The 22,462-nt window shown below is 45.4% G+C and overlaps 1 protein-coding gene across 3 annotated transcripts in view; it reads right to left on the bottom strand.

Annotated features, from left to right (window-relative positions):
- RGS7BP (regulator of G-protein signaling 7 binding protein) overlaps positions 1 to 22,462 on the bottom strand; it is a 119,901-nt gene that overhangs the window by 78,787 nt on the left and 18,652 nt on the right. For 2 of the 3 annotated variants that reach the window (XM_019517800.1, XM_019517799.1), the window contains exon 3: positions 2,920 to 2,979. The exons of the other annotated variant lie outside the window; for it this stretch is intronic. In XM_019517800.1, coding sequence (XP_019373345.1) covers positions 2,920 to 2,979 — 60 coding nt within the window. The remainder of the gene's footprint in view (positions 1 to 2,919; positions 2,980 to 22,462) is intronic. 3 annotated transcript variants of the gene reach the window in all.

A 22,462-nucleotide genomic window follows, 5' to 3' on the forward strand; every position in this document is an offset into this window, starting at 1 on the left:
CCCATCCCCACTTGCTTCCCTGGGGTCAGTGGGCTGCTGGGTGCTGGCTGCAGGCAGCCTGCCTTCCCCACCCTGTTCCCAGGATGGGACAGGCCGGGCTCCTGGCAGCACCTGCTGCCATAGCTCCAGACCCTGCTGACCCCCCTTCTCTTTCTGCAGGCCCACTGGTCCAAGCCCATGGCACCCAAGCTTAGTGGGCACAGGACTCCCAGACAAATGGGATGAGGAGCTGCCTGTGCCCCAAGCCTCCCTGCTGGGGGCCTTTCTGGGGAGGCACCCCAGGGCCAGCCCCCCTTGTGCTGCACCCTGAGTGTGCCCTTGCTGCATGTGTCCTGGGTGCTGTGCAAGGAGCTGTTGGCACAGACCAAGGGGTGCCCGACCTACTACGCCCTGCTGATGATGACTGTCATAGTGCTCTGGGTACACCAGTGCACCTGGCATGGGTCCCTGAGCTTTGATGGAGCAGGGGGGCAAGCCCGGGCTCCCCATGACCTCCACCACAGACTGGAGAGCTACCTGTGGCTGCACCACACATCTCTGCCCCCCTGCAGCTGAGGAGGACATGACCACTGGCATCAATTCATTCCTTGGCATATGAGAGGTCTGTGCCTGCCTAGCTGCAGGGGCATAGGCTGCTCAATAAAATTTTGCACTTTCTCCCACCTCCCTGTATGCTGGGGTGGGGGGGGGTCCTGGGGCCTGGGGAGTGCAACCTCTCTGAGAAGGGAGGGCACAAAGGGCAGAGGCTGGGTCAGGGAGGGGTCTCCCCCCCAGTGCAGGGCTTACCATGTGGCCAGGGCTGGCATGGTGGTGGCTTGGGTCAGTCCCAGCTGGTGGTGATGGCATGCTGCTCTGGGTGGACTCGCTGGATGGGAAGGCACAGCATGCAGGTGCCCGCCCAGGGGACCTCCCAGGGAGGAACTGACACTGCTGACAGCCAGCAGTGACATGGCCAGCCACATCTTGAGGCTGGGGCTGAGGTTGTTGGGGCAGGCACTGGTGTAGGCTCCCCAAACTGCTGGTGGAGGCTGGAAGCAGGGAGCGTGGCAGGATGGGCTGGTGGCGCCCCGAGGGGCCCTCCCCCGGTGACATGTCACCACAGGTGCCAGACCAGTGCAGTGGCTCAGGCAGGCCACAGCCTGAGTTGCGGGGTGCAAGGATGTCTGTCAGCTGCCGCATAAAGGGGATGGACTTGTGGGCACTCCCTGATGATTGTGGTTGGTTATGAAAATCCAGTGTGCTTTCAAGGCCCTGACCTTTATGTAATACTGCCATGCCAACCGGTTGTGCCTGCACTTCTACAACCAGCCTGACAGCCCCTCACAGACATTGGCAATGGAGTGCCTGCCCTGCACAAACTGCCACTGCACCTCCACTTTGCACCATACTGCCACAAGGTCACCAGTCTCCTCCTGCAACCAGTTGCGGCCCTAGGAGGTGGGGTGTGGTGTCAACAATGACGCTATCTGGGCTTCCGTGCTGGCTCTTCAGGCCTCTGCATGGCTAGCCCTGTACTGCCAGGCCTCAGCAGTTGCCTGCAGCACACAGCACAGGGGCACAGCATAGGACTGGCAGCCGCACAGCAAGGCAATGCACCACAGTACCTGCAGACTCCTGGTAGGCTGCTGGCGGTGGGCTGTAGGCAGCTGAAGCTGGCACTGGTGGCCAGGAGCTGCCTACAGCTGGGCCTGGGTTCTGGCAGGCCTGGCAGGAGCCTGGACCAGCCTACAAGCTTGGGTGGTATGACCCTGGCAGCTGCATAGCACTGTGGTGCAGGTGGCCTACAGTCTGCTCAGGGACACAAAGGGGCCTGGAGTGACCTCAGACTGCTTGCTTACACCCCAGGGCTCTGAGTGCCTGTTGGCTTTTAAGGGCCTGCCAGAGAGCCGGCCCAGCCCTGGGGCAGGAGAAGCTTCCAGCCCTGGAGCCCTGGAGCTAGTCTCAGGCTGGCTCCCCAGTGGTGGAGCTGACTGGGAGCAAGTTTTCTCCCGGTTGGTGTCTACATGTGCATTACTGTGCAGTAACTACTCATGAATACATTTGCTACTTGCATTTGCAGATAGCTAATTTACTCATGAGTAGCAATTTTCACTGTGCAGCAACCATGTGCATGTGCAGATGCACACACCTACTGCGCAGTAAACTAAGCTACTGTGCAGTAAAGTGACTCATGCAGACCATGACCAAAATCTGGCCCTGTATAGCATTTACTTGTATTCTAGAGACACCTCCAATTATTGAATTAATGGAATTTTAGCCTTTTCAATGCCAAAATAGTTCAAGTTTCACCAAAATTGTTACAAGCTTTCATTAATCCACTCAAGAAACTCTTACTGGCTTCAACAGAAGTTCACTTGAAAATGAAAAGCATTACATAGTCTGTAAATTGAAGGCTAACTTTTGAAAAGGCCTATCTTTCAAGCTTCAATTTTCTCGTTTTGTTCCTTCAGAACTACCTTCCAAGAAATAGTGTCACTTTTAGTCCAGTTATCTAAGTTCTCTGCAGAGGCTCTAAAATTCTTTAGGAAGATCATTATATGAGATGATTACTGCAAAAGCGATAACCTTGTCTTTAAACTAGCTTTTAAAAAAGCTTACTGTCTCTCAATGATTTTCACATCTTTGACCTCACGTAAGAGAGTGCAAGTCAGTAACAACCAGTATAGTGAAAGCTGTAGAAGCATTTTACCTTCTACTGGGCATTTTCAGATGCCATTCAGAAAACTTCTGTGAAACTGAAAATTTAAGGCTGTAATTTTCCAGGCTGGTTTCTCCCCAGGGATAAATGCTGCTGGTTAATCCACTCACTCTGTATCTTTTAAAGCAGTGGTCTCAGCCCTTTCAAACTCAGAGCACCCCCGTAACCTTTGTGAACTGAACAGTACCTCATTTCAAAAATGAATTTATTTTATTGCTTACCTGTTTGAAGAAGGGCCATGCCAGGAGGAGGAACAGCCATGCAGGGAAGAGCCTGTGCTGCTGTGAGTGTGGGAGGAAGAGAAGAGCTTGTATTTATCTTGTTACTGGATCCTGTCCATACCTCACTTCTCTCCTCTCTCCTGCTGGTACCTTTCAAAGGCTGTAATAACACTCTGGTTGAGAATCACTGTTTTAAAGTAGAAGTTGCAGTGTTCCTGGACTACTCAGAAAGGAGTGCTCTACTGAAGACTTCCTTTGTTGAACTGGGGAGAGCTCTCTCTCAGCATCCATATGGTGCATAAGACACACAGTCCTAACAGTACCCAGATAATCAATCAATTATTGTGACATTTTTAACCCCATTTTTCCCTTAAAAGCAAACACATTTTTAAAAAAAGTCTTGAAATGTCCCTATGGCAAGCGAGTGTTAAGGTGGCTCTCTCTAAAAACTCAGAATTCAAAGTAAGATTACACATTTAACCTTAACTCTGATCCCTCAGATAACAAAAGATTTTAGAAAAATCAGTACAGTCCCCTTCCCTCCCCACCCCAAGCCTCAGCTGTCCAGTTTGAACTGGGCAAAGAATAAGCCTAAATCATATTTCTACTTCTTTGATCTTAGTCTGGCTTGGGGCCAAAACAACCTTTTCCATAGTTTAAGGCAAGCCACTGAGGCCTCTGTACTGGCCCAGAATTGGTAGAATATTGTACACTCTTCCCCACCAGAGATGGGAGGTGCACCCGTTATGAAGTGGTGGTGTCTTGGTAGTCAAGCCAATCTTTGGATGTACTTTTAGATCAAAAACCTGATTGATTGCTTTACTGTGTTCAAGCAGCCATAGTCTGTCCAACAATCTGACCCACAGCCTATATACACAATTACACACTACAAAATAATATATAAGTACAGAGCCTGGTACAGATCTTCTGTAAAGGAAAGTCAGTTAGTGGAGGTTAGCTGGGGCCCAACAGGGATATGTGATGATTTTTGAAGTTTCTGTTAATCTGCCTTGTCATTAATTGAAAACTACTCTTCAGAGTAGAAACTTTGAGGAATGGAAGTTGGTGATGGCAATGAGGGCAAATAGCACTTTGTAGAAGTAGGACATTAAATGAGACACTTTACACAGGAAAACAGGAGCAATGATGGCAGTGTCAAGCCCTAGATCCACCTGACTGTCTTCTGGAAATCTAAAGAACTTTGATTCATTTTGATTACAGTCACTATCACCCTTGTTCTTATCTCCTACATTTTTTACTTTTGATGTCTTCTCTAGTATATGTATTAGAGTATAGCAAAGAATAAGTGCAAAATATATTCCAGAAATTCTGTAGAATTCTACTGTTTATAAATGTATCCTTAATATAAAATCTGACCTTAATAGCCAATCATTCTACATACTGAAATAATTCTTAACCAGTATGAAATGATTGGCTATTAAGGTCAGATTTTATATTAAGGATACATTTATAAATAGTAACCAAGTCTACTAAATGATTAGTAACTGTTTTAAGTAATAGTCAATAAACTGCTACAGATGCCAAACAGTACAAAAACTATCATGTTCCTTTGACTAGACTATCTAGAACTCATGTTTTGATGATTTATGAGACATTTTACTTCTATTTGTAAGAGTCTGAAAACATCTGTTCACTATTTATTATTACTACAAATACTGTTTATACACATATCTTTGAAATAAACTGACCTCATTATGGCAATAAAGTTTGATTATTTTGAATATTTGTATCTTCCACATGGAAAAAGAGTTGTGTATAAAATTTGAATTCTTTCTTTCTTATAACATAGCTGCAAGATTTAAATGGAATGTAAAAAATTCACATCTACTTTCCCATGTAAATGTTAGTAGTTGGAGAGATCATTAGTCATTGAAATAATCAGCAAAAGTAGTTAATTACATAATGAAAAGGAAAATCTAAGCAATTTGTTTTAATTTACATAAACAAATATGTTCATATTCGCTAAGAAATGCCTGGAAAGGGATGAAATGTTTGAAACCCTCATTGCTCTGTGTCATAAACCAAACACTAACTAATGGGTATTTGGAAGAAACTTTCCCATACCATCTGTATTGGCCATTCACACTATTCTAGAATAAATCACTGTTTTGGTTCATTATGCTAATGCTTAAGTTCCTACTTTTTCCTTTTTTGGTTTTGTTTTGTTTTAGAATAAATCTTTGAAAATGTGCCTCTCAAGGTCTTGTCTGTGGACAGCTACTGTTATCTAATTCATTAACTAGTGGTGTGTGGACTGTTATCTAGTCATATGTTGCTAGCTTTCCTTGTCTGAAGCTGACAGAAACAACTATCCCATCTGGCCACGGACCGTCTGCTTGCACCCACTGCTGTGGGGCTGGACAGAGCAGGCGGGGAGAGAGGGCAGGACTCCATGGAGACCAGCTCAGGGATGGGGCAGTGGGAAGGTGGGGAGTGGCATCCAGGAGCAGGGTGGACAGGCTGGGATCGTGGGGCAGTGACAGTGTGGGGACCAAAGTAAGGGCAGAGCTGTAATCTGCTCCCTGCATTGCAAGTCCCTGCAATGAGTGCCAATGCCATAAGTAGGAACATGTGGAGAGTGAATTGCAGCTGTGCCCTGGGCCAGCACTGTCACCGCCCCACCGTCTCCACTCACCTGTCCCACTTCCAGACACCACTCCCTGCCTGCCTGCAGCCCTTTCCCATCTGCCCAGCTGAGCATGCCCTGTCTCTACAGAGAACCTGTCTGTCTGCTCCATCCAGCACCTCTGGTGATGAGTGCAGGGTGGACTGGCAGCAGCAGCTGGGCAAAGCAAGCCGTTGCCAGGAAGCCAAGTCCAGCTGCCATTCTGTACTGCCCCTGCCCCTGCCCCACTGTGTGCCTGGAAGTAGTAGGACCAGCCACATGTGCCACAGCCTGGGCTGCCTCCTCTGCCTGGGCTGGGTGGGACCATATACAATTCCTTGGTGAGTCAGATCTGGCCCACGGGCCATATTTTGCCCACCCCTATATTAGGGGGTCTACAAAAAAGTACTTTTATTGATAGTTTACACTAAGGAAAAAATTAGAAACATGGACCACAAAATGCTAATAGCAATTTTAAAAATAGGTATACTTCATTAGGACAAGGAAATATCCACACAGTAGCAATACAGGCACCATGTACTGCCAGCAAATACTACACAAAGGAAATCTTTATCAGTAGTTAAAAATCACAACTGGGAGATTGTGAGAAGACTTGAATGTGTCAAAATGAAAGACTAGTTTCAAGCTTATACACGGACTGTAAAATAGGTGCTCAGGTGGCAGTAATTTAGCCCAAGGAATACCAGATACTTCTGAAGATGAAAGATCAACTTCTGAAGACGAAAGATTTTGAAAGTTTCAGTGTTCCATTTTTTGAGTCTTCAGAAGGAACATTAGTAACTTTAAAAATTGATTGTGTTTTAATGATTCTGACTTAATGATGATTAATGAAAAACCTGCATTTCTTGGAGCATGAACATTGGGCATTTAATTTGATTACTGTAACTTTTTTTCTGGGTGAGAAACAATCTCTGTGGCTGGGTTCCCCATGAGTAGGGGCATGCGGTTGTTGCAGGGAAAAAAGCAACAGCATAAATTCACGCTGCTGCTTTTTGCTCTGGCACCCCCCCCCGAATGTGGGGTTAGAGTGGGAAAAATTGCTCCAGGTGGGGGAAGGAGGGTGGGGCAGCACCTGGGCTGGCCCCAGAAGCATTACCTGGGACCCTAAGGGCACTCCTGGGGCTCCACTGGCAGTGATCTGGATGTTTGGAGCCTGGCCAGCAACTGAAGCAAGGCTCTGTCTGGCCAGGCTCCAGTTTCAGGCAGTGCATGCTGCTACCACGTGCACCACCCCACTTTCTTCTTGAGTGGGTTTTTTTACACTGGGATCTTCTGATGTCAAAAAACCTGCCACTCTGCAAATCAGCAGCACAGCAAATGCCTGCACCTGTGGCACATGCAGTTTGCAGTGCCACAAACTGCACATGCATGTTAGTCTGGGTGCACCCAGTGAGGTTATGCAGGATATCACACTTGTGGCATCATGCCTTAGTTTTTATTTATTCTTTTAACTAGTTATGCATAACATATATAGTTTTTCCTAATTTGCTGTTGTTTAGTTGTTCTCTTCTAATTCTCTGTATTGACTGTCATATGTAAAAGTAAATTTTAAAATGTACTGACGTTGGTTTTTGAACAGTTAAGTGTCACTAAAATTCCATTTGAATGACCTGTTCTCTTCAGAAAAAGTTCCTGGGCTTGCTTGAGCTATAACATACAGCTTTGCCTGCACCAGCAATCAAGAAGGTCTGAGAAAGGATTATGACTTTGTGAGTAATGCATTACAGTCTTATGGTTTGCATCTTTATTTGCTTTCTGAGGGGAGGTTGGTTGTACTGGCTGGAGTGCTGGTGGATGAGGCTCACACCTGGGGGACAAATCGGGCACAAAGAACCAGCACTCATCCAGAGTCTGGAGCCACTATGTAGAAGCCCTACTTACTGTAGCAGTGCAAAAAGTTGTTCTGCTTGTTGGCCCCAGCACAGCAGCATTAGGGAAAGTCCCAAACTGGCTCTGAGAGGAGGATAAAGTACTCTATAATAGACTTAACACTGGCACTTAAAATCAGGTTTCAGGGAAAAGTCACTGTAGAGTAAGTAAACACAAAGCTAAAGGGAAAAGAGCAATAAGAGGTGGTAAATGGGAATGAATTCAAAATGTGGATTATACGCCGTATTTTACAGGAAATGTATCCATGGTGACCTATATCTACTATACAGCTGTCAATAAGTAACTACTTTAGACGCTACTGCTGTCTACCAGCACTGGCAGAGCTGGGTCTGGTTTTAGCCAAACCTCTTTAACTCCTGCTCACTGCACTGCCCTGATGTTCTTGAGGGGAAGGTATGTTCTGAGCCCAGTACCCACTTGCATTAACAACTGCACCAACACACTAGCCATTTCCCCTCCTGGAAAGTAAGGCTGAAGGAAGAGCAGAGCTACTTGTAGCTTCCGTGTTACAGGACCTACCATGAAGTGAGTCTACTGCCATTTTATGCCCTCAAGGAATATACCCTTCCCTTACCCAGTGGAATTCCTTAGCTCGCAATCTTAGTACTCAGGCTGTTCATGGGGGATGGGGCAAAATTGCCTCAAAGAACCATATCGTTCAGTTCTTATTGGTGAGTGAATAGATAGGGTTGTGCTGCACCACAATGGCAGCTGCAGTGGTGGTGGTGATAATACCAATGGACGCTGTAATGTACACATCTTTGACCCAGTCCTTTAGTCCTGCTTCAAGACAGATTATATTGTGGTACAAATGCAGTGTTCTCTAAAGTCCTCTCTCATTGTTACCACCAATGGATCTGCATCTGTCATGAATTAACAGTCCTAATTTTGCCAAGCTATATAAAGCTATGATGTGTCAGCTTCTATGTGCTTACACAATAAATACAACTCATTTTCCTTTCGTAAAGAAAGGAACTTTTTTCAACTGTGAACACATCATTTAATACAAAATGGCAATGTTTGAACTCTCTCTCACAAATCTGCTGTCAGGAAAATATTGTTCATCCAGAAAGTATTAAAAATAAGACAGATAAGAATATCAAGCAGAAAAATGGAACAAGAGGGTAAAAAACTACAGAAAAGAAGTTGCTTCTGCACATACAGCTGCCAACGGGTTAGACAGGATGACCTCCAGAGGTCCCTTCTCAGCCTTAGTTACTTTCTAAGATTTTACAATTCTGTTATTTCTGCAGGACTTAAAATAATAAACAACTTCTAATTATAGATCTAGAAATGCCTATAGTTAGAGAAATATGAATATGAAATACAATTATAGGCACTAATTCAACTAAGCAGTTAACTGCATACTTAATTTTAATTGACTTCTCTGGAATGACTCATGCTTAAAATTATAATACGTAGACAATTATCTGCAATATTGAATTATTAGGCAACAAAATTAGAAGGGAAAAAACCTGGGCTGAATTTTCAGATCTTATGGAAAGCTTTACTTTAGTATGAGTTTTGCCTGAGTAAAGCTGATAGATTCCAACAGAAGAGCCTCAATCTGATTTTGCAAGCTGCTGATCGTGCAGTTGGCTGCACTATTCACTCATTTGGTACTCTCATCATCAGAGGTGTAAATAGGAACTTTTGTTGCTCTGGGTGGAAAAGGGAGGTCCCAAGCATCAGAGAGTTGTGGCATGGGCTTCCTTCTGGCACCTACTCTGAATCAGCACTGGGGATAGTTGCCCTGCTTGCTCATCCCTACGGCACAGACAGGAAAGCAGCTCCTTGTTGTAACTCATGGTGCTTCGCAAGAAGTATCATGAGTTACAATAATCCCCACCAGACCTAACAGATGTTCACTGTTGGGACCCAGGGGTTGGGGAATCAAACTGATATTTAGAGTGGCTTTGAGCCTGCAGCCCCCATCCTTTAGCAATGCCCGTCCTCCCTCCCAGCCCCAGAGCTGTCTTTAGAATGGGAGGGGAGAAAGGGAGCAGAGGGAGTTCATTCTGGGGGCTGCCCAGTCAGGGCTAGAAGATGGGGCAGGTGGACTGGAGCCCTCACTTTGGCAGGGGGGCTCCAATCAACCTGCCCCACCTTCCAGCACTGGCTGGAAAAACTCCAGATCAAACTCCCTCCACTCCCTTTCATCCCTCCCATTCTGAGCACAATTCCTGGAGCAGGGCTGAGCTGGGTCAGCCCAGCCCTGCTCCTGGAGCACACAGACACAAATTACTGAAGGTGCTCCAGGAGCAGGGCTGGGCTGAAGGTGCAATGAGGGTTCACATTGTCATGGATCAGGCCCTTTTAAAGCACTGTAGCCATGCACTTGTGTTTGGTCACAGCTGTTGAACGCTTTCAGGGGCCAGACCAGATAAAAACTGTTACTTGTCTGCACCTCTACTCTGCATCTTATTGGATTGAATCTCTAACTGGTAAAGAAAATAACATATGCTATGAAGGGTGGAGACCATTATAAATAAGACACTGTTCTGTGGATTACTGTGCATAAAGTCTATCATTGAGACAGATATGGCCGCACAAGAATCAAGAAAGGGGGTGTAAAACCTGAGTCTCTCCCAGAACACTGTATTCAGGCATCATAGTTCTTGATTTTAGCAAGATTATTCCATAGAGGTATGGAATTAGACAATGTCTATCTTGTCATAGTTTGGTGTGAAAACGATGAGCGCAAATTAGTTTCAGAAAACCCACAGGACTGAATTCTATTTCTGTTTCTGGATATAAATGGCAGTTTTCTAGTTATCTACCTGGCTGGTTTTGACCCTGGCTTTACATTGTGGATGTATGTGTAGAGGTAGACTGAACATGTGCAACAGAACTAGACACTGGCTGGGTACTTGTAACACTAGGTGCACGCACAGGTAGGCATAGATCTACTATTGTGGTTCATTGGTAGAATCCTTACTTACTATGCAGAAGACCCAGGTTCAATTCCTAGATGTGTATATAATTTGAGGCATTGGTGACCTTTTATGCATACATCACGATCCAGAAGGCTTGATGGTTGCTGCCTACTACTATCTAGGCATAAATCCTGGATATAGGTGGGGAAGACCCAAGCCCTTTCCATATTTTATCTCCAAAAGCAGAGTGGTCAGGTTGCTTAATAAGGAAGCTAGAGACCTTTGTTGTGGGTCCCCCTTGCCCAGAGCTCGTTTGAACGTCTGTCTCTCTGACTTTCCAGTATAATACTCTAATCGCCGCACTACATGTCAGATATCATCCCATCTATTCTCTGGACTTCTTTTCAGGCTGACCACTACCCTTCCATTTAATAATCACTGGAGAAATGGATGGAAAGCAGTGTAGTGTGATGCCATAACAGGTAGACAAAAACAGAACAATTTGATTCAACTGAACCATTTTTTGCAGATTAAATGTAAATCACTAATTCAGCAATAAGAACTTGAAAAGTCAGATAGTCAGAAATATCTGATAAAGTATGATACCTTAATACAAGTGGGAAAATGTCAGACTGTCTGAATTTGAAACTGAATTGAGACATCTTAAATAAACAGGAACAACTAAAAGATTAACAGATTTTTAGTTACTTGAACTCACACAGAAAGAGACAAATCACTGCATCTAAAAGAAAATTGGTAATTAGAACAGCAAAATCACATAGAAGAAGACACTTCCTTTGAGGGCTCATTTTACCACCTCCTCAAAATCTTGAAAAAACATTACAGAAGAAATTAGCCACACATTGAATCTCCATACCAATTATCACCAACTGAAGAGTGTGAAAGGCTGTAAACAACCTAGTCCAAAGCCCACTGGAGTAACTGGGAGCCTTTCTACTAACTACAGATCAGGCCCGAAGTGAACTGAAGGACACTTTTCTGCTGGTGGGTAAGTCCCTTTATATGCTTCCATCTAGGCTAGGGACAGACTTTCAAAAAGCCAGAGCCTGAATTGATTCAATCGTTGCAGGTTAGTCTAACCTGCCTACATTGAACCAATTTGCAAGTGAACAGACATTCCCTCTGGACTGAGAAAATACAGGCACATGCCTGCAGTGGCTCAGGCCAGGTGCCAAGAGGTGCTAGAGCACACCCTTGGCTGCAGGGAAGCTGTGCTGCGGGGGAGCACGGCCAGCCCTGGCAGTAGCCTGAAGTGAACTGGCCTGGGAAGGGGCTTAATTCTTGCCTCCCCATCCAATGGTCCCAAGCCGGGGTCTGTGTGGTGCTCTGCCCTTGCTGCCACAGTGACGGGGATAGAGGCATGGCCAGATGCTGGCCAGCATGGCCTCTGAGGCAGAGTGTGCAAGGAGGGGATTTATTCTCCCTTCCGCCCCCAGGGAACCACAGCAGCAAGGGGGGAGCAACCATGATGGAGGCTGCAGCCCTTCTCATGGCTTCCTGGAGTGCAAGCTTCTTCCCAGTGGGGGGCTGCATTGCAGGAAGAAGCAGGGTGGGGTAGGGTGGGGTGGTCAGAGCTGCTGCAGACTGTGTGGGCAAGCAACAGCAGCATGGGGGAGGGGGTGTTGGGAGGCTATGGCCATTCCGAGCCCTGGTGCCGCTGCTTGCCCCACACAGTCTGTGGCAGCTCTGCCTCCACCCTGTCCCCACCTGCAGTACAGGCCCCCCACCAGGAAGAAGCTCGCGCTCCAGGAAGCCATGAGAGGAGCTGCAGCCCCCATCATGGTAGCTCCCTACTCGCTGCTCCAGCAACAGGGGTGGGGGTGCAGCCAGAAGTCAGCCGGAACGGCCCCCTCAGGTGAAGGGGCAGGGAAGGGACTTATTTCCCTGCTCCCTCCGGTGCCTGGCAAAGTGGGCAGGGAGGGGGCTTACCCTGTCGCTTGCCCTGGGCAGGAAGCAATAGGCTGCAGCAGCAGTCAGGGCTGGCAGGCCCTGGCTGCGGTTCCCCAGGGGCAGAGGGGGGAATAAATCCCCTCCCTGCTGCCTCTGTCTCAGGGATCATGCTGACTGGCATCTGCCGTGCCCTCTCTCCTGCCACTGTGGCAGCAAGGGGGGAGATCCAGGCAGATCCCAGCTTGGGTCCATGTTGGTAGGACAGGGAGGGGTGCCCTCCCTGGCCAGTTCACTTCAAACTGCTACTGAGGCTGGCCATGCCCCCTGCCACTGAAGCAGTGAGACCAGAAATGCCTGGCAGGTCTGTGCTGGTGGGACAGGGGAGGGAGAGGGGCATAAACTTCTTCCCTGCCCACTTCACGTTAGGGGGGGCAGGCATCTGTCTATGCCGCCACCACTGCCCATCCATGCTCCTGCTAGGGAGCAGAGGAATGGGGCTGGTTCTGCTCTCTTGGAGCAGACAGCACAGCCCCACCCAGGGCTGCAGAGCATGCTAGGATGCTGTGGGACTCTGGTTTAACTTAAACTGGGAAAGGGTCTGGGAGAGATGTTCCATAAATAAGTTTGAGCTCATTTAGTTAAGTCTGATACTACATTCAACCAGGTTTATCTCAAGCCAGTTTCAGCCATTTTGAAACTGGTGTATGTGCACTGACCTTACATTCTGTTACAGGTTTAAATCAGTTTCTGTTCACTTAAACCATTTTACGTGTTACAACTTCTGTCTATAGCCAAAAAGATGCCACACAAAGCTTTCTTTCAATGGGCTAGCTCACATCACAACGTGATGTGTCTGCCTACCAAAATATATTGTGCCAAATATGACTGACTTCCTACCAGCACTGTAAAAATATTGCAATCCTGTAATGCAGGGGTGGGCAAAATATGGCCTGCAGGCCAGATCCAGCCCACCAACTGATTGAATTCAGCCCAATTGATTGGGCATGACTCTGCATGCAGCTGAGCCCTACTCACTCCTGCCTGGGGCAGCCCATGGGCATCGCCAGCACAATCCTGGCTCCAGCCAGCATACACAGCTTCCACATGGGTCTGCTCTTGCTGCTGCTGCTGCAGCCACCCAGGTACTGCTTGGTGCTCCGCACCTCCAATAGCTCCTCTTACCCTTGCTGTGCCACTCTGGGCAGCAGATAGAATGGGAAAGCAGTGGCATGGAGGAAGCTGCAGCTGGGTGGCTCCTGCCCCAGCACACAGGGCTCCAGCTCCCAGCCACCTTCCACCCATTCTGCCTGCCCAGCATGATGAGCAGTGGCTGAGGCCAGTGCGGTATCATTGGTAGGCACAGGGTGGGTGAGGGCAGAATCACAGTATGGACTGTCCCAGGCAAGAGTAGGCAGGGCATGGCCCCATGTGGAGCGCCGTGGGAACAGACCTGGGCTGGATGGTGGGGGCACACTGCACCTGCATCAGCACCATACCACCTGGGCAAGCTCTACTTCACACACTTCATGCTCCCTCTCCCTACCTCCCCTCACTCCCGGCTGACTCCCAGGACCTAGGTCACAGGCAGCCCTCCACTCATACATGCATACCCCCCACACGTAAAACATGCCCCCCCCACACCCCGCCAAACACTTCCCATCCCCTCACCCCCACCTCTATCTCCCTTCACACAATATACAAGGCTAAGACTTAATTTTAACCTATTATGCAATTACCTCTATACTCAAAAAACCATAAATCAGTACAAAAATATTTTTTAAATAAAATTAAAACATTATAGTAGATATTTTATTTTTAGTATATATATTTTTATCTATAATTTGTTAAAATGATATCTTCTGAATGATAAAGTGAGATCTTCTGAATCATTTTATATGTGTGGCTCTCAACTTCCCACCAAAACTCATTAAGTGGCCTACCAGCCAAAATAATTGCCCATCCGTGCTGTAAAGACTTACATGCATACTTAACTTTGTGCAGTGTGACTACTGTGATGTATGAAGTTAAGCATGTCCATAACTTTTGCAGGACAACCTGTCTAAATTCTTGCTTATATCATTATAACCTCAATTATTTTTATAATCTCTAACACTAAATTGAAAAAATGCCACCAGATCCATGTGCACCTGACAAAAATTAAAATACTTAATACACTATTAATGCTAGGACAAATCAAATAAAGACATAATAGAGGTAATAAATAAAAAAAAACTAAATTAACTTTGCTGACTTTGAAGTCTGATGTATGCTGCAAAAACTTAGCATCTTTGAGTCAAGTATCCAAAAACTGAAAGTTTACAGAACCATTGGCCACTTCTGAAAATGTTAGCTACAGTTTGTATCTGTATTTACAAATAGAGAAAGCCAATTTGCCTAACTCAGAAGTCAAATTAATGGGAAGAGAACTTAATGGTGTCAATTAACAAATAATATTTTAAGTCATTACAGAAGGATCAATAAAATACCAGATGCCAGAATCAGTACTCTGCCTATATGAATGCTTAAAACATGGAAAAATCTTTAACGGACACTTTCGTAGTCTATTTTTAGCATCCATAGCTAGGCCAGGATGTTGCTTACTGGATCTCTGCTTCATTTTGTTCTGTTTTATTGTATTTATATTAGTTGCCCTTTTAAATTGTTCTGTTTCTCTTATTGTAAACTACTGTGAGTCTTGTTTGGGAAGGGTGGCATATAAATCACATAAATAAATACATAAATTTGTAAATTATATCTTAAACAAAAACTATTATATTATTTGAGAAAGGTCAGACATATCTCATTTATTTAACTATCAGCTGTGAGGCTTTGCAAATACTATTCAATGAAAATACTGCTCAGTGAAAAATACTGTGATCAAATTTAGCCAGCAATTTTTTGAGGAAGACCATGTTTCACTGACTCATTGGAATTTTTTGAAGCCATTATATCGAAAAGAATTTAGAGGATGTCAAATACTTTGATATGTAGAAATATCTGAAACTATAAAAGCATACAGGTAACAGGCAGTATCTGGTAGTTCTTCATTAGTAAAAAGGGATCATTTAAATTTGTTACTGAGAATAAAATAATGAGTGGTTTACATCTACATTAATTTCAGACAGTGAAGTTCACTATAATAATTCAGTTTAATTCTGTTTATTTAAAAAAAATGTAAGAATTCTTTTTTGGCAAAGTATTTCAAGTAACTTGCAAAGTGGTCTGATTTTCACAGATTCCTCTTCCTCTTTCTCCCTCTCTCTCTCTACTAATTCATCCCTGCTACCCTTCTCCAAATGCAAATATACAACTAAAATACTTTGGATTTACAACAGCGTGAGTCTGGTTAAGAATAAAAAGTAATGGAATTAAAGCTGCCTAGAACTGATGCAACTGGACCTGCTAACTTTAAAATTCTACTCACATGGGACTTCTAAATTAGGCAAAGTTTACCAAAATGACCTTCTGTATATGAGAACTTAAAACAGTGGGGCTGGATAAGAATTATCCCTCTATGAATGTTATGCCCGTGTCTATATTTTGATGGAAATACAGAACATAAAACAAGAGCAATTCACTAGTAAATAAGGTCCATGCAGAGTAGGGCATAGTAGGACACAAAGAACCTGTTTATACTCAGTTGATCCTGGGGATAATTCTTTGTCAGCCCAGTCCCTCATTCTGCTGTAATATTAAGGTTAGCACTACCTGAGATGAAATGTTTCACATGCTTACATGTTTTTAAAAACTTTTAAAAGTACTTATCTGCATTTTTAGGTATTCATATAACTTAAAAAATTGGCTCTATGGCCTCATTAGACGTTGCTATTATTAAACTATTTATTTACAAACCCAAAGCAATATCAATAAAATGTTGGTCTGGGCATAATTTACTGAATAAGAGATTCACCCTATAATATCCAGAGATCCGTAAGAGATGCTCAACATGTCCAGTACTGAGTCCTAAACATGAAGTGAATTGTTTTACAGGAAATAATACAAAATTTATACACTCCAATTACTGCCTCGGAGAGAAGGTTAGGAAAAAAACTGTCATCTCTGCTGGCTCTAAGTAAACCATGTACTAATAAAATAATAAATATATTGATCATTTTCTTGAAAGACTAAAATATGACTTCAAAGTAAGAACTAATTTTCCTGATACTCCCAAGATGATAAATCTGAGGCAAGGAGAAAGCTAAAACTTACATTTTCAAACTTAAGTGTTTAAACACTACTTTCAGGTACCCAGTCGAAGTCAATAGGAGTTGTGGTTGCTCAACCAATGAAAAATCAGGCCAGAGCGCTCTGGATTTTTTTATTAATCAGGTACCTGTAGGACAGTGATTCTGAACCAGGATGTCATGGAACCTTGCTTGGGTGCCTTGAGATGCTTTCAAACATGCCATAGGGTGCCTCACAATTGTAGCACCATGAAGTATGCAAACATAATTCACATGATAAATCCACAGATTTCATAAAGGAATCCTGTGTCAAAAACACTGTGACCAATTCTAGTCTTTCTGAATTCTCTGCAACAGAAGAATTACTCTATTTTTAAGAGCTGATATTTTTCAAGGGCACCTTGAGTCTAATGAGGGGTACCTTAAATCTAAAAAGGATAGAAGCACTGATTTAGTGTGTCCAACTGGGTTCCCTGGTACTTAAAATCACTAGGTAACTTTTAAAATCAAGACCTCAATGATTAATAGAAACATCAGAAAATTCTAGCTCAAGAAGATAAAAATAACAAGATGATTAAAATAACAATATTAATCTGTCCTGCTTTCTGTTGCTTGCTTGGTTCCTACCACTGAAACTCACTTTCTCTTCTCTTTTCCTGGGTACACACTATTTTGCACTATTATGAAGATCGGTGCAGTTCCAACGACTTTATAAAAATCATTCTTTATTTAAGAGAATACTATTATCATATTTATTATGGTCTCTCTTTCATATGCCATTGTAGGATTACAACATTCATAGATTAATATCTAAAATTAATATCTAAAGCCATTCAACCGCTACAGGGGTAGCCACATGGATTGAGTTTAGATCAACATTACATGATCTAATTAGGCAATCGTTCACAATGTGTTGCACCGTCTGATAAATCACACCACAATTGCAACCTGGACTCACTCTGATTTTCCATTTATGAAGTAGGTGTCCACATTTTCCATGAAGTATCTGGATGCGATTCAGGGAGGACCAAATCTTTCTCAGTAGGTCAAATCCTGGCTGGGGGATTGTAGGGTTGCTAATGATGTATTTCTGCAGCAGATTGGTATTTGCCCAGACTTCCTTCTATTGTTCTTTGATGCTCTTGTTATCATAGAGCTTCTTGCTGTATTTCCAGAAGGGTTTTCTAGATTTGAGCCTATTGGGCAGTGGCATAATGATGTCCTTATTGATTGAGAGGTTTGGGTTATTGATGGCCTTATGGTATTCCCTCACGCATATGGCATTGCAGCAGAGCTATGGGTGAGCAACAGTCGCTAGGACTGGAAGCCATGGCAATGGCATACTTTTTAGTGTTCCTGATATTTTTATACACATAGCTGCATTTAACTGTGTATCAACAATCTTTGTGTGCATGCTTTTGTTCCAGACTAGGGAGCAATATTCTGTTGCAGAAAAAACAAGTGTTAGAGTGATGGTTTGAAGCATGATTGCACTTGCTCCCCATTGTTCCAGCCACTTCATTTCGGTAATATCTAAGGACCAATGTGATGCCAAAGCGTTAAGTACTGCACAAACAAAATAACAGTGCCTTCACTGGAAGAGGTTCCTATTTAAATAGACTGACACAGGCTACAGAACAGAGAGAGAAAGCAGTGTGATGGCTGCAAAGAACCCTTTTATTATTTTTTGGGAGGGGGTTAGTTAGGTGGGATTAGATTACTAAGTGAAAGAAAAAAATGAGGGAGATGTGCATAGACAGGAAAGACAGTATGGGGGAGCAGGACAAGAGCAGCATGTGTGGAGTGAAGCTGAGTCAAAGAGACTGTGCAGGAGAAGGCTGAAGAAGACTATTCTTCAGCACAGAGCAGAGAAAGTCCAGGAAAAACTGCAGAAAATTCCTTGAGCTTCCAAAGGTCTCTGCTCTGGCTGCTTCTGTAGCCGCTCTTAGTGCCTGAAATCCATGGCTGACTACTTTCTGATTAAGCTGCTTTCCTAGAAAGACTCTGAACACCTTTTCATATCTAACAGGTAAGGAACTTTGCTTGAAGGAAGAGAGGGTGAGACAAAAACCAAAATGTGAAGTAAGAGAATGGTTGCAAAAAGTAGTGTCTTAGGTGTAATGGTAAACTCAGAGATTACAGCATTAGCAAAGGCCACTACCAAGCTTCAGAAGACTGCTACCAAGCTGTAGGGTGAAGTCCAATTCTGATAGTGTGGGTAAAGTGTGCTCTATGATGCCTGTGAAATTAAGCCTTTCAGGACACTTGGGCCCCATATTTGGTTGTTTTCGAAATATGCCTTCTTCCTTGTGAGTAGTCACTTTTCCCTCCAAACTTGTATTTTAAAAAGGTTTATTTAGCTAAAAAGAGCTTAAAAGAATGGTTATTTTAAACTCATGCTACAGAGATGGTTACTTTCCTCTAACTGGAGTTCTCAAAACATGTTATCTCCTTGGCTCCAGCTGCTGGAAGCAAATAGATTCAGACATACAAAACCAACTGGATTCTCAGTGGTACAGCATGCCTGGGCTGGCAGTGCTGGATCCAGTAAAGGACTTAAGCGCTCCAATGCCTGAATTTAAGGCTAGGGACAGAAGTTACACATAAACTGGTTTAAGTCACCAGAAGCTGATTTAAACCTGTAACAGAACAGAAGCTCAGTGGACATAAACCAGTTTCAAAATGGCTGAAACTGGTTTAAGACAAATCAGGTTGAATGTAGTTAAATCATAGTCCTCCAGCATCCCAGCAAGCTTTCCAGCCCTGGGCCAGACTGTGCTGTCTGCTTCAGCAGAGAAGGGTGGGGGGGGAGGCAGGGACTACCCCAACCAGGCAAACCCTGGCTGGGGTCTGGAGCCAGGGAGGGGGTTTAAACCCTGCTTTCCCCAGTTAAACCCCCTCCTCCACTGAGTACAGATCTACTCTGCCCTCCTAAATTTACTGAAACTTAATGCTGGCTGTGACTGTGGACTAAAAATCCTAGAGGCACCTAGAAGCAGGAAGAGGAAGTGATGAATAACCCTGCAGAGTCCTGCTCCTGTGATTCTGGACTGCAAATCCCAGAGACCACAGGGGCAGCAGGAAGAGGAAGTGATCACACAGGCCATGCTGGCTAGAGAGCTTTGTTCTAGTAACCCCCAGCTTCTGGCCTGACCACTGCAGGCATGTGGCTGCATTTCCTGAATCAAAAGTAAATATGTGTCCAGTTGTTTCTCCGTTTAATCTCTGCAGTTTAAACTAACCTGCAAAAACTGAATCAATTCAGCCTTGGGCTTTTTGATTGTTCATATTTAGCCTAAGGTATCTGGGCCTCAGAACGAAATCCAGGACCCTCAGCAAGCTACCTGGCCTCTCTGCATGAGTTAGGCAGTTCAGAATAAAATCCAAGGCAGCCAGCACAGTAGGCAAGAAGCCACCCAGAACTAGTCAATAGGGAAACACTGAAGATAGGAGGGACCCCCAGGGACACTTCACTCAGGATGGCAAGAGGCAGCTCTGCCAACTCCCCACCAGCATTACAGCTGCCTACGGGAACTCCCTGCTTGCCACCGCTATGCTCCTGCCACCAACAGCACTGCCACACCTACGGGAGCTTGCCGTGCCCCCTTCAGCCTCTGGGGGCATGCAGTGTTCATGGTCACTGCCTCTGGATTTTTGGGGGACAGCCCAATCCTGTCAGTGTTGGGCAGGCATGCTTTGAGTAGGCTTGCTTTGAGTACCTTGGGGTACTTAGTAGGAGAAACACCTAGTTTCTAGAGTGGATTTAGCTGTCATCTAGTTGCCAAGATGCTTAGACCTCTCAGAGCTAAGGTGCATCTGCACCTGGGCACAAGCAGGACTTTTTGGGCTTTCCAAGACTGCAATTTTAGATTTAGGCACCAAAATTCCACCATAAATGTTGAACTCCTTTAATGGATCTGACTCTATTTTTAAGGAAAAAATATCTAAAGGAAGGTATTCATATTTGCATTCACAGTTTCCACCGAGCTACTGAGAGCAGCTCTCCAGAGACATGCGGGGACAAAAGAAAGGTGAGAGTGAGTCTGGAGACTAGATATTTTGAGAATTCCGTATTTAGTCGATAACATTGTGTTCTCCTCACTGAATCGCTTTGAGTCCAACTCTTGGGCTAGGACAGTGCACATAAACCAGTTTTAAAATGGCTGAAAAACTGGTTTGAGATAAATCTGGTTGAATGTAGTATCAGACTTCACTAACTGAGGTCAAACCGGTTTATGAAACTTCTGTCCCAGCCTCCTTCCTGGTTTAAGTTAAATCAGAGTCCCCTCTGCAGCCCTGGGCTGGGCTAGGCTAGGCTATCTGTTCCAGCCAAGTAGGGTTGGCCCCACCCCTCTCCTTCCTAGCTAGAGCACTGTCACTGCTCTGGATGGCTGAGAAGGGGGTGGGGATACAAAACTCTGCTCTGGAGTGCAGCCAGGTCTGCCTGGCAAGGGGGCAGCAGTCCTTGCCAGGCATCCCCAGTCCCCCCCACTCCCACTGCTCCAGACGCAGGTGTGGGAGCATGGCCAGACCCTGGTAGCCTGACGGGAAGCGGGGGGTTAATCCCCCCATTGTAAGGGGGTGTGTCGCATGGGCACTGACAGGCTCTACCTGTGCACCGGGGGTTGCAGTGGCCAGATACCAGTAACCTGAGAAGGGTCATGGGCACTGACATGGTGCTGGCTCCATCCCGTGCTAAAGATCCCTTCAGGCAGGGCCCAGGCTGCAGTGCCTGGGCCGAGTCCCTTGGAGGAGTGGCAAGCTGTGCCCAATGCCAAGGTGACTGTGAGGGAGCAGGGTAGGGGGGATGTGACCTGGCTGTAGGTGCACAGCAGGGGTGGGAGGAGCCAGGGCTAATCACAGAGCCTGACTCACTGCTGTCTCCTGCAGCATGGCCTGGGTTGGGGCAGCCCTAGGAGGTCAGTACCCACCACCTATTGCCCTGTGCAGGGGCCATGGCTTGCAGGCAGACTACAGCTGAAGTGTGGCTCCCCACCCTCGTCCCTCTCCCAGCAGCGGTAGTGGAATGACCTATCTCGACCATGATAACTTTCTCTGGAATGAAATGTGATTCTCATTTAAATGCTGTTAAAACAATAACTTGGGGGAAAAATACCCTTGTCTTCCTGTTTAAAGTTATAGGAGAAATAGAAAAAAAATTAGTGGGTAGTCTTCTGAACAGAAAGTAAAAAAGCCTGAGCCTAAATTGATTCAATCTTTGCAGGTTAGTTTAACTTGTAGATTGAACCAATATGCAAGTGAATAGACATTCACTTTTGATTCCGGAAATGTAGACACATGCCTGCAGTGGCTCAGGCTAGAGGCTGGGGGTTTCTAGAGCAAACCCTTGGCTGGAGAGAAACTGAGCTAAGGGTGGGGCAGGGCCAGGCTTCTTCAGGGCTTAGTATAATTATGAAGGGGTTTGAAGTCCCACCCTGGCCTGCAGCAACCCTTCTAGGGTGTGCCTAGAAGGAGTGGGGAAAGCAGGCTCAGCCCCCCATCCCTGCTTACTTGCTCACTGCTCCAACAGCAGGAGCGGGAGAGTGGCCAGACACCAGTAGCCTAAGGGTAAAGGTGGAGTGGCACAGGCACTGACATAGTGCTGGCTCCCTTCCATGCTGAAGATCCCCTTAGGCAAGGCCTGCACCACAGCACCTGGGCCAAGTCCCTTGGAGGAGCAGCAAGTGGAGCCCAATGCTGAGGTTGATGGGGAGGGGCCAAAGGATGAGGAATGTGACCTGGCTGCAGTCATGAAGGGGAGGTGGTCTAATAAAATAGATCTGATAAAACAGCTCCAATACAATTGGCCTAATAGATAGCACCTCTACCCAGAGGGCTGATCCCTTTTGCCTGCAGACCAATGCGGCTGCACCCTGTATCCCTGAGAGAGGTCACGATCATCCCTAACCAATCAGACCTGGGAGATCTCCTGCAGACGCTGCAACATGAACGTGGGCAGACGAGGTTCTTCGGGGAGACGTGATCCAGTTGATTAGACAAACGAAATAGTTGGGGAAAATGTTCTTTGCGAGCTT

This window comes from Gavialis gangeticus, unplaced genomic scaffold (genome assembly GCF_001723915.1).
Source record: "Gavialis gangeticus isolate Ggan-Ray unplaced genomic scaffold, GavGan_comp1, whole genome shotgun sequence".
Taxonomy (NCBI): Eukaryota; Metazoa; Chordata; order Crocodylia; family Gavialidae; genus Gavialis; species Gavialis gangeticus.